This window comes from Numenius arquata, chromosome 10 (assembly GCF_964106895.1).
Source record: "Numenius arquata chromosome 10, bNumArq3.hap1.1, whole genome shotgun sequence".
Classification (NCBI taxonomy): Eukaryota; Metazoa; Chordata; class Aves; order Charadriiformes; family Scolopacidae; genus Numenius; species Numenius arquata.
The window spans coordinates 19,206,463-19,219,265 of record NC_133585.1 but is presented as its reverse complement, the minus strand read 5'-3'; the positions used below and the strand labels follow the sequence as shown (position 1 = coordinate 19,219,265).

At 50.9% G+C, this 12,803-nt stretch overlaps 1 protein-coding gene across 1 annotated transcript; it reads right to left on the bottom strand.

The window, feature by feature from the left end:
• Window positions 1–657: 657 nt before the first annotated feature.
• On the bottom strand, window positions 658–12,758 carry LRRC20 (leucine rich repeat containing 20). Its single transcript, XM_074155067.1, has 4 exons — window positions 12,601–12,758; window positions 10,463–10,612; window positions 8,680–8,847; window positions 658–1,238 (listed from the first exon to the last, which is right to left on the bottom strand). Exons 1-4 carry the CDS (start codon window positions 12,680–12,682, stop codon window positions 1,087–1,089), a joined length of 552 nt encoding a protein of 183 aa, XP_074011168.1. The 5' UTR covers window positions 12,683–12,758; the 3' UTR covers window positions 658–1,086.
• Window positions 12,759–12,803: the final 45 nt, after the last annotated feature.

Here is a 12,803-nt window from a genome sequence, read left to right as displayed (position 1 = left end):
CTGGCTGATTCCAGCTCCTCCATCATTGCCAGCATCAACAACCCCACCGCTCTTACCATGGTCTTTTACCAAAGTTGGGTTTGGGCAAGTCTAGAAGTCAAATATTTCCATTCCTGGCAGCCCCCAGCGTTGGGCAGCATTTGTCCCTTAAAAACATGAAGGAGCAAACAGGGGAGATGTTTAAACAAGGCATTTTGACATAACGCCTGCAATTTCTCCCAGGAGTTTTTCTGCGGGCAGCCAGCTGCTAAGGGACACCAGCATGCCTGGCAGTGGCCTCCCCACCACCAAGGATCCACCCTCCCTGGGCCGTATCCTGAGCCCCACAGCCCATTTCTTCCTTGGAAAGAAAGGGGCATGACTTCAAGACCCACACCACGCAAGAGGCAGGTACACACTTCTGGGGACACCTATGGGGTGAGCAGTGTGTGTGGACCTGCTGGTACTCGGTCACTTTGATTTACATGGTGAAAAACCATGGGAAAAAACAATTTCCCTGGAAGAATCCAGGGAAATACTGCTCAGGTCCAGGCAAAATCCAGCCGGAGGCATCAGCCCAAGCTGCAGCGAGCACCTGTGGGGATCTGCAAAGCGGCTTCTTTAAGGAGAAGGTGACCGATAACTCAAATTTAGATAGATATAAAAAACCCCACGCATAACAGGAAAACATTTAATCAGGCATTTTGGCACATTGCCGTATCAGCAATCCAAGGGGAACCCTCACGGCTACAGGGATGTCCCCCACCGTCCCAGCCCTGGATCAGGGCAGCAGATGTTCCCCGTCACCAGCCAGGCAGGACCCCACGCTCCCCCAGTCCCACCACATGCATCCTGGCTCCGCTTCCTCCCCAAGCGCTTGGCAAAACACAAAGCAGGAGATTCCCCGACTCGGGAGCTGGCAGAGCCATCCCTTCGCGGAGGAGCCCCGCTACTTGCTTTTTATTAAGGAAAAAAAAAAAGAGGGACTGGCTGCCTCGCTGCGGATTTGGGACAGAAACGGGGACATAGCAGGGACTGACCTAAGCCCAACCACTCTTGCAGGCAGTCGCCCCTCAGGAGAACTTGCCCGGGCACCCCAAGACCCTCTCAGGCTTTGGGGACGGGCTCCTCTGGTGAGAGCAGCAGGTCGAAGGGGACGAGGGGCCGGACGAGGAGCCGCACCTCGGGCCCAACAGGGTTCGCCCGCAGGTTGAGGCTCCGCAGCGATGCCATGGTGGCCAGCTTCTCCACTGGCACCTCTGCAAAAGAGAGCACCAAGGTGAGCATCTATCCCGGCATCGGCTGCTGGGGAATTCGGAGCAAACTCTACTCCCACCGGTCCTCCAGGCTTATATCAAACCAGAAATGTCATCAAATAATATTAAAATATGTGACTATTCAAATGTCTCGGCAAGGTGCAAACACCATGATATTAAGCGTGGACACTGTCCTCCAATTCTCCTGGTCCTAAAAAAACCCTGCTGGGGTGCTAAACTGGTTTTCAAAGACTTATTCCCCTATTTTATCCCCAGTGTTGCAATGCCCAGGAGCCCTCACCAGGCTAATGGGAGAACATGTGCTCTTTGCCCTTGTTGGACAGGCTGCAAAATGGCTCTTGGCCATCGCCAGGCACTCTCCTATTTTGCAATTTCCATGAATTTGAATGTTTTCCTTTATATTTCCTTTACGTTTCCTTTTTTACATTTAAAAAAGCTGCCCGTCTCATGGATGGTCCCCTTACGAATCCACTGAGAGCAGAGTAACAAGACCAATATGAAAACCTAATCATTAAGATCATTAAAAGATGATAGATTTAGCGTTTTGTTGCAATTCACAATACTTTGGGCTTGAAGAGCCCACCAAGAACTTGAGTTTACCAAGAACAGGGTTTTTTTTTAATTTGGCTGCCAAAATGACAAGAGCCTTTTACACCCCCAGCCCTGATTTCTTCTGCCAATACTTGGAGCAGAATTGCAGTGTTGTGATTGTAGCTGGGCGGGCGATTATGTGATTTTACAACCAGGAAACTTATTTTATGCTGGAAAAAGACTCAAACACCTTGATGGCTTTTTTTTTTTTTTTTCCCTCCAGAAACCAGTACTATTTTCTGGAATGTACATATTTCTTAGCAGCGCGTCTCTCTCATCAGGCTGAGCTTCACATGGGTTTTTTTATACCTCTTCTTTACAGTGGATTTATTCTGCTCCCCTGTATCATTTTGCATTTTTTTCCCCCTTGATGCACAAAAATTGATTTTTTTTTGATAGATCTTTCTGTTTAATGATCTTCTAAGGCTACGCAGTGATAAACCCCCGGTTTGCTTAAATTTTAGGAGTTAAGGAAAGTATTTCAGGGAGTGAGCCTTGCCCAGGGTGGGAACAGCCCAGCTCTGCAGCTTAATTCAAGGTAAGGAGTGGTGACTCATGCCCGGCATGAAGCGACAGGCAGGGCACGCAGGGCAACCTATAGCTATACGGCTGTGCCACGGGAGCCACAAACCCCTCTATAAACCCAAAGCATCACTTGCCAGCTCCCCAGTGGATTAAGCACTCGTGTTTGAGCCTGAATTATTCATGCTGGCTTCCCCAGTTAAGCAAAAAAAGGAAGAAAAAAAAAAAAAAAAAGCTTTTTCTTAATTAAAGCAAACAGTAATTTTCTCAGATCAGAAGATGATAATAAATGAGTGAAAAACCCAGCTCCTTGAGATGAAAGGGCTATCGGGAGGCATGTGAGGAGATGGATATGAAAGGGCTGCCAAGGCATCCGAGGAGGTGGGTAATGAAGACTAACAGCCCTGAAGGTCTCCCAGCCACGTGCAGCTGCAAATTGAAGGGGGAAGGACCCCGCTCAGCTCAGCGGAGCCGCTTCCCGGTCACGTTTCAGCATTACCCACATCCTTCGGTGGCCACCAGCCTCCTACAAACCTGGTGATGGAAAGCTGCTTGCTGGCTCCTCTGCGGCAATTCACAAAGATGCATTTTCCACGCCATCTCAAATTAGGAGCGGCTCTCTGATTGCTCAAGAAGAGAAAATTAGCCACGGCTGCCCCCAGCAGTGTGCTGCCTAGCATTGGTAGTGGTCTCCAGCATCTCCCTTGCTGTCTCAATGTCTTCTGCATTAAACCATTAATCAAGCAATAAGGGAAAGAGAAATGGAAGCTTCTGGCACCAAAAAACCCCATGAACTTGGGAGCTGAAAAGGCTAATTTGATATCACTCTGATTAGCAAGGAAAGAGTTAAAAGCACTGACATTAAATATATTAATATATATTTCCTGCTTGACTAGCCTGATCTCCTTCTTTGACAAGGTGACCCACTTAGTGGACAAGGGAAAGACTGTGGATGTTGTCTACCCAGACTTCAGTAAAGCCTTTAACACCATTTCCCTCAGCATTGTCCTGGAGAAACTGGCTACTCATGGCTTGGATGGACGTACGCTTTGCTGGGTGAAAAACTGGCTGGATGGCCAAGCCCAAGGAGTGGTGGTGAATGGAGTTAAATCCAGTTGGTGGCCAGTCATGAATGGTGTCCCCCCAGGGCTCAGTACTGGGGCCGGTTCTATTTAATACCTTTCTCAACGACCTGGATGAAGGGATAGAGTGCACCTTCAGTAAGTTTGCAGAGGACACCAAATTGGGTGAGAGTGTTGATCTGCTTGAGGGTAGGAAGGCTGCGCATGAGGGATCTAGACAGGCTGGATGGATGGGCCGAGGCCATGGGATGAGGTTCAACAAGGCCAAGTGCCGGGTCCTGCCCCTGGGTCACAACAACGCCATGCAGCGCTCCAGGCTTGGGGCAGAGTGGCTGGAGCTGCCTGGCAGAAAAGGACCTGCGGGTGTTGGGCAACTGTGGGCTGAACATGAGCCAGCAGTGTGCCCAGGTGGCCAAGAAGGTCAACAGCATCCTGGCCTGTCTCAGGAACAGCGCGGGGAGTAGGACTCAGGAGGTGATGGTCCCCCTGTACTGGGCACCGGTGAGGCCCCACCTCGAGTGCTGTGTCCAGTTTTGGGCCCCTTCCCACAAAAAAGACATTGAGGGGCTGGAGCGGGTCCAGAGAAGGGCAATGGAACTGGTGAGGGGTCTGGAGAAGAAGTCTTGTGAGGAGAGGCTGAGGGAGCTGGGGGTGTTTAGCCTGGAGAAGAGGAGGCTGAGGGGAGACCTTCTCACTCTCTCCAACTCCCCGAAAGGATGGTGTAGTGGGGTGGGGGTCAGTGCCTTCTCCCAAGTCACAGGCGATGGGACAAGAGGAAATGGCCTCAAGTTGCACCAGGGGAGGTTCAGATTGGATATTAGGAAAAGCTTCTTCACTGAAAGGGTTGTCAAGCAATGGAACAGGCTGCCCAGGGAAGTGGTGGAGTGGCCATTCCTGGAGGTATTTAAAAGACATGTAGATGTGGTGCTGAAGGACATGATTTAGCGATGGACTTGGCAGTGCCAGGCTAACAGTTGGACCCAATGATCTTAAAGGTACTTTCTGACCTGAACAGTTCTGTGATTCTATACATAATTACACTCCAGGATTAAGAGCTTGTTGAGATGAAAAGGGCAGTTGGCGGCACTAAATGTCTCCTTTCAGAGCCCACAGACTCCAAGCAGACATTAATTAATCACCTTTTACTCCTCTTTCCCTTTAGCTGAAAAACATTACCTAATATCTGAAGCTGTGGTTCAACATGTCTTAGTAGGTGACTCAGCCTTTCAGCACATACTTTCAAACTGGTCTATAGCCCTGCTATCAGCTCTCTCAGCTTCCCTGGGAGGACAGGCAGGACTAGGAATAGCACATAGCTGCAATAATACCAAAACCCAAAAGATTTGTAACCTTCATACTGAGTGAGAAAGCCACAGTCCCTCCCCACCTTCCATTTCCTATCAGTGGAGCATTCTTCCCTTGCCTTTTATCTGGAGCAAGGTCCTCAACTCATCATTGGGCTAAGTGGGGAAGCCTGGGTCCCAAATTATAAAAGGCAGCAAAATGGATCCTCTCCCAATGCTGAGCTTGTTGGGGGGGTATGCAGGTGCTGCTGCTGGAGAGCTGCACCAGGGTAAGCTTTCAAATGCCTCACCAGTTTCTCTATAGAACATGCCAGTTGTTCCTCATGAGAAGTGACCCTACTGCTAAAACATGGTCCTCATACTACTGTATGAGCTACTGTAGTGGGTGAGTTGTGTGCATGGACTGAGAGAATTGGGGTTGCTCAGCCTGGAGAAGAGAAGGCTCCAGGGAGACTTTATAGACCCTTCTAGTACCTGAAGGGGGCTACAGGAGAGATGGGGAGGGACCCTTTATCAGGGAGTGGAGCGAAAGGACGAGGGGTAATGGTTTTAAACTGAAAGAGGGGAGATTTAGATTGGACATTAGGAAGAAATTCTTTACTGTGAGGGTGGTGAGACACTGGCCCAGGTTGCCCAGAGAAGCTGTGGCTGCCCCATCCCTGGAGGTGTTCAAGGCCAGGCTGGATGGGGCTTTGAGCAACCTGGTCTGGTGGGAGGTGTCCCTGCCCATGGCAGGGGGGTTGGAACTGGGTGATCTTGAAGGTCCCTTCCAACCCCAACCATTCTGTAATTATATGATATGTGGGGGGAAGATGCTATCTCCTACAGCCTGGCCTGAGATCTCCTGGGGTTAAAAAAGTGTTCTGCTGCCATATTCCTATGTTCAAAGGGCTCAAATCCTTCTTGCTGTTAAGGAAAATCATAATTTGTGCTGTTTAAGTTCAGGCTGATGGGGTCTCCTTAACTGGCCTTCCAATGCTGTGCTGGGCTGGTGTGGGAGGAAAAAGTGTATATAAATAGAAGCTTATAAATAACATATAAAACTGTATTAGCACATAAAAATGCATATATATATATAAATGTGAACTCGTGTGCAGATAACTGGCACCAAGGCTCATCACACAGCCTGGCTGCAGGCTCCCAGGGTGCTGTGCCTGTGCAGAGCAGGGAGCTTGGTCCCTGTGCAAGCTCAGCCTGGAAGGCTTGAGGGCAAGCCAGGAGATTCCACCATGATCCCAGAAAGTGAAACTGGGGCTGAGATGCTTTGCCTTGGGTGTGAAGGAGTTGAGCTGCTGCTGCTCTGAGGATGCTCCGGTCCCTGGAAGGATATTGCTCAAAGGAGCCCAGGAGGTATTGGGGAAGGTACCTAGGAGTGATGCAATTCCCTAAACTTTTGTTTCCTTGGAAAAATGGGCTGCAAGACCCCCTGGTTTTCTAATTTCTATCTCTTCCCTTTCCAGAAAATGCATAAAATAAGCTAATCTTACCTCTTTCTGCACCCAGAGAACATCGTGCTCATTACTAAGATGTCTCTAAAACATTTTAGCTGGATATTGTTAATTTCTACCCTGTCATTACTTTTGCTGAGCCTGATATCAGCAGCTGAGGGGAGCCTGGTGGGAGGTGATCAAGCCTGGCAGCTGGATTTTCCAACTGCCCTCTCCCCCAGGATTAACCCAGCTGGGCACAACCCTTCATGTGTAGCCTATCCTCCATGCACTTAAGATAGGAATGATGCAAGAAAAAGCTATATTCCCTTCCTGCTGCAACCTGCTTGCTGAAATGAGTGGGAAATAAGAAGTTTGGAGACCTTGTCTCCTCCATTGAGTCTGACCGAAACTCGATTAAGCTCAAATAGTGATGGAGGGAATTAAAAATGAGACAACCCTCTCTGGGAGGTGAGAGAGGAAAAAAAAGGGGTGAAGAAAAAACACATCTTTTGCTGGCTCTCATGGAGAATGAGGAAGCAGTATTTAATGTCTTGCATTTCTACAGGGAGCAGCTGATGCTGTTAATAAAACCTGTGTTGCAGGGAAGAGCTTTCCCAGCTGCAGCTGAAGTCATCCTAGATAAAACAGCAAAATTGAGTGGACTTGATATTCGCCTCCCTGGGGATCTGCGTGGGCTGGGGGATGTTCCAGCCTCAGCTCTTTGAAAGCTTGCTCCTAAATAAATCCTCTTTTATCTACGTGCTGCCCCTTTTGCCTGGCTTTTGGGGACTCCAAAGGCTTCAGCTTTTGTGCATTAAAGATTTTCCTCCCACAGCAGGGTTAGGGGACAAGCAGCTTTTACAATTCCTCTCATTTATTTTTTTTTTTCAGGATATTTTGTAGTGTTACAGCTCCTATTTGCTATGGAAAATGGTCAGGTGGGCTTGTGCCCTTACTTTGCCTGGCAGCAAACATCCCAGCCCAGAATTCTTGAAGCCAGTCCTGTGGGCAGGGCTATTTTTTTTTTATTAAATCTGATGATTTTGAGTTGCAGCTGGAGCTGCCTTTGAGAGCCACGTCCCAGCCTGGTGAATAGGGTGGCTTGAATGGAGATTGATTTTCCCCTATGCCTACAACAGCTTCACCCCAGGAAGCAATGCAAGCATTAGCAAGAGCAAGTGGCTAATGAGGCTCTACCTATTTAGCATCTCCCCTGTGCCTGTGTACCCTTCCCCCTGCCAAATTCATGGCTGGATCACTAAGCCATCCTCGGCTTCAGCAAGGCTTTTGGCTTTGTCTCCCATAACATCCTCAGAGGTAAGCTTAGGAAGTGTGGGTTAGATGAGTGGACAGTGAGGTGGATGGAGAGCTGGCTGAACGGCAGAGCTCAGAGGGTTGTGATCAGCGGCGCGGGGTCCAGTTGGAGGCCTGTAACCAATGATGTTCCCTGGGGGTCAGTGCTGGGTCTGGTCTTGCTCAATGTATTCCCTGGATGAGGGGACAGAGTGTACCCTCAGTAAGTTTGCTGGTGACACAAAACTGGGAGGAAGGGCTAACACACCAGAAGGCTGTGGCACCATTCAGTGAGAGCTGGGCAGAGAGAAACCTAAAGAGGAGGGAGAAATAACACCATGCACTGGTACAGGTTAGGGGTTGACCTGCTGGAAAGCAACTCTGCAGAGAGGGACCTGGGACTCCTGATGGACAACAGGATGCCCATGAGCCAGCAATGTGCCCTTGTGGTCAAGAAAGCCAATGGTCTCCTGGGGTGCATTAAAAAGGTCCAGGGAGGTCATCCTCCCCATCTGCCCTGGTGAGGCCACATCTGGAGCACTGGGTCCAGTTCTGGGCTCCCCAGTTCAAGAAAGAAGAAACTACTGGAAAGAGTCCAGTGGAGGGGCTACAAAGATGATGAGGGGCCTGGAGCATCTCTCTTAGGAGGAAAGGCTGAGGGACTCGGGGCTTTTTAGTCTGGAGAAGAGAAGACTGAGGGGGGATCTGATCAATGCCTATAAATACTTAAAGGGTGGGTGTCAGGAGGATGGGGCCAGTCTTTTTTCAGTGGTGCCCAGGGACAGGACAAAAGGAAATGGGCACAAACTTGAACGTAAGAAGTTCCATCTAAACATGAGGAGGAACTTCTTTCCTGGGAGGGTGGCAGAGCCCTGGAAGAGGCTGCCCAGAGAGGTGGTGGAGTCTCCTTCTCTGGAGACATTCCAAACCCACCTGGACATGTTCCTGTGCAACCTGCTCTGGGTGACCCTGCTTTGGCAGGGGGGTTGGCCTAGATGATCTTCGAAGGTCCCTTCCAACCCCTGCCATTCTGTGATCCCTTGGCCTGGCTGCACCTGCAGGGGATAGTGACCCACAAGCAGAGATTCAAGCCAGCATCCCTCCCTGCCCAAGGGATGTGGGTCAGCATCATGGCTGGGAACTGCAGTTGCTCTGGGGTGATGCTGATCCTCACTTGCAATGGGGAAAAAGTCCTTCTCACCTGTGATCTCGTTCTCTTCCAGGTCGATGGTCTCCAGGGTGGTGACAGTGGTCAGGGGCTCAGGGAAATGCCGAAACCTGTTGCGGGAGAGGTTGATGGCCCGGAGGTGCAGCAGGGAGGTGACCTCCTCAGGCAGGCGGTGCAAATAATTGCCTGCCAGGTTGAGCTCTGTGGTTCAAGGAAGAGAGGAGAGAGTTGGTGGAGTGGAGGGGGGAGGAGAAAGATGGAAGAAATAATTAATGTATAGCTTAATTTGCAGCCTCTCTCCCCCATAGGCTGCTGGTTGCAGCAATGCGATTCCAAATCCAAAAATGGGATTATTTTTGCTCATCTTCATGGCTTGCTGTTGTACCTTTGCCTGCTGTGAGTATTGCTTTTAGGAGCAGTATGTTTCTTGGCTTCCTTGGGCTTTCCTAATTAAACCTGTGCAGCATTTCACAAGCAGCAGCTGTAGAAATGAGCAATATTTGTGAAGTTGGAGCAGTTCCCCCATATGAACATTTGTCATGGCTTAAGGCTAGTTTTCATCTTCATGTGCCTGAATCCCTTCTGAGGCATAAACAGTGCTGAAAGAAATGTACTTATATGCAAAAACCCCACATATTCTACAGAGTTTAACCCTCTGCCGTGCTTTTTCCCCCTAGAAATGAGCTCCTGTGGGGACAGGAGGAGCTTTCCTGCATGAAAGCCCATTAGCCATGGGAACAGGAACCCAAGTCCTGCTGTCCCAGTGCCCTTCTCCAGTAACACAGGGCTTTCTGCTCTATAAATACCCACACAAGCTGCCCTGCCTCTGCTAATACCTGGTATTTATAGGTCCTGCCTTATTCAGGCTGGTGTAAGGCTGTCCCCAGCCCTGGGGCATCTGTCCCCTGCGACAGCCCTGCTGAGGCCCGGCATGTTCATCACTGGAGTGATTTCTTCACTGGTGGAGCAAAGCGCTTGCCGGGAGAAGGGATTTCCACCCACCCACCCCGCTCCTCCTCTTGGGGCTCACTGTGCTGTCTAGAAAATGAAAATTGATTTCTTTTGCTCGAGGTGTTTCTGTTCTCCAGCTTAAGGGAGTTCTCATGGATGATGGTCCAGCTCCAGTACAACACAGGAACCCTCCCCAGATGCCCACCACAGCGGCACTCGTGCAGTACCTTGTGGGAGCAAAATATTTGCTTTTAAAAGCTGCCAGAGCCCCGGGCACTGCCACAGGCAGGCAAAGCCCCGGCGCAGCCCCCAGCGTTCAAAGCCATGGTGCTGGGTGCTTGCACGACCATGTTTTAGCAGATCAGCTGCTTTCTGGGCTCTGCGGGGACTGTCTCCATCTCCTGCAGCAAGTGGAGTGAGCAACTATCACTGATGTCTCCCAGTGGGAGCTAATTAGCCAGCAGCAAGCCAGCACGCTGTCTGCAGCCTGAAGTGCCCTGTCTCTGCCATGCTGCATCGTGCCTCGGCTGCCTTTCCTGTCCTCTTTCATCCCCAGCCCCATCCTTGGAGGGAGCTGGAGGATGAGTGACCCTGTAGCAGCCTGGCCACCACTGGAGGTGGCAGGGCATGAGCTTGGGAGGGTGGGTGAGAGCAAAACCAGCACCTTCTGCCTGCAAAGGGTGAAGAAAAACAGAGTTTTAGAGGGGCTGAACTAGGGCTTAGAATGAAGTGTGAGTGCAGAGAAGTAAAAACTGCAGTGGGGAACCTCCGGTGCTGTGCCTCTTCCCGCAGCAGCCTGGGGGCTCTTTGCTGGGTCCAGATGGAGTGGAAGTGGCTGTCGTAAAGCGATGAGGCTGTGCCTTACCTCTCAGTTGGCTGAAGGTGGTGACGAATCGGCTGGTGAGGGACTTCAGCTCGTTGTTTGCCAGGGAGATGCGGTGGATCCCCTCGGTGACGCTCCTCATGGCTTTGTAGATGCCGACGGGGAAGGCGATCAGCTTGCAGTTGGCCAGATCTGCCCCCAGAGAGACCCGGGCACCTTATAATGCACCCCAGATGGGATGGAGCAATGCTTGCCATCTTGTTTTCCACCCCGTAATGCTTGAATTGCCCATCTGGGTGCTGCCACCTATGGATGCTGTAATGTCCCCTGCTGTACTCTTCTCCACGAGCACCAAGAATTTTTTCCCATCAGGCATGCTGAGGCTGTTCTGCTTTAGGTGCATTCAACCCTAAATAGCATTGCAAATACTTCCACCCTGCCATGTCCTTTTTGAAACCCTCAGCCAGCCTGCCCATGTCAAATAACTTCACAACTTTAGCAATCCCTCTCCCCTATGTCCCTAACTCCCTGGGGATGGTCGAACAGTGGCAGGGATGCTTCCTCCATCGCAGACTGGGATAGGGATGGAGCAGGGCTTTCCTTGGGTATGCTCCTGGATGGATTTCCACCTTCAGAGTCCTCAGCAGAAGGAGGACATGGACCTGTTGGAGCTGGTCCAGAGGAGGCCACAAAGATGATCAGAGGGCTGGAGCACCTCTGCTGTGAGGACAGGCTGAGAGAGTTGAGGTTGTTCAGTCTGGAGAAGAGAGGCTCCTGGGAGACCTTGTAACAGCCTTTCAGTATCTAAAGGGGGCTACAGGAGAGATGGGGAGGGACTTTTTTAGGGGCACATAGAGATAGGATGAGGGGTAATGGTTTCAAACTGGAAGAGGGTAGATTTAGATGAGATATCAGGAAGATACCAGGAGCTGCACCAGGGTAAGCTTTCAAAGGCCTCAACAGCTTCTCTAAGAACATGCCAGTTGTTCCTCATGAGAAGTGACCCTACTGCTAAAAGATGGTCCTCAGCTAGCTGTAGTGGGTGAGTTGTATGCATGGACTGAGAGAGTTGGGGTAGTTCAGCCTGGAGAAGAGAAGGCTCCAGGGAGACCTCAGAGCCCTTTCCAGTATCTAAAGGGACTACAGAAAAGATGGGGAGTGACCCTTTATCAGGGAGTGAAGTGATAGGACAAGGGGTAATGGTTTTAAGCTGATAGAAGGGAGATTTAGATTAGATATTAGGAAGAAGTTATTTCCTGTGAGGGTGGTGAGACACTGGCCCAGGTTGCCCAGAGAAGCTGTGGCTGCCCCATCCCTGGAGGTGTTCAAGGCCAGGCTGGATGGGGCTTTGAGCAACCTGGTCTGGTGGGAGGTGTCCCTGCCCAGGGGATTCGTTCTAGCTCTTTAGGTCTTTAAGGTGTCTTCCAACCCAAACCATTCTGTGATTCTCATGGTGCTGGATGCTTGCCCCAGTGGCAAGCAGTGGGGAAGGGAAAAGCATTCTGTTGCATTTTTTGCCTGTTGGTGTTTTTGTTTTGCTTTGAATTGGTCCTGGGGACATGCCAGGGGATGGAAACCCTGTATCCTGGCCCCGTGATGCTCAGCCTGGGCTCTGCTGGCCACCCCCTCCCCAAAGCCCGGCAGGGGCTGCACAAGCTCAGTCCTCCCCTGCTTCTCCTCTCGCTCAGGAGGATGTGGAGAGGCTGAGCAATGAAGGTCTCTGACTCTCGACGTACGCTGGTTTGTACCCCAGGGTATCCAGCATGAATAAAAATGAGCGGCTTTCATCCCTCTCTTTTGATGAACTGCACGTGGCTCTCGGATATTAGCTAGAAACAGTGAAACTGCAGAAAAACACAAACCTGGCAAAGCGACGCAGGGAGAGGTCTGGCTCCTGCCGTCGCTTGCGAGGAAGGACTTTATCCCTGGGGCATGTCCCATAGGATTATGTGCCATGGCTGGGAACCCACTAAAGCTTTGGGGGGGCTGAGAGCCTTTTGGGAGGGCTCTTCCCTTCCCTGGGGATGCAGAAGCCTCTGGGGTAGCACCCAGTGAGGGGGGGGGGGGAACGACAGCTTTTTTTTTTTTAGACCATGGCAGCAAAAAATAGAGCCCTGCTCCCAGATACCTGATCCTTCTCTGGGCCCCAAGGAGGAGCTGAGCCGGAGCGCCGGGCTTACCCAGAGAATCCGTTTTGTTCTCCACTGTGTCGTTCACCTTCCTGGCCACCCGGGCCACCGCCTCGCCCATCCTCTTCTGCATGCGGGTGCCCAGTCCCACCAGGGACGCGTTTTGGCCGGGGGAATCCACAGCCGTAGGGAGAAACCAGCCGCTCTGACTTCTCGGGAGAGGGATGCTAAAAATAACCATTGGGATCAGCGTT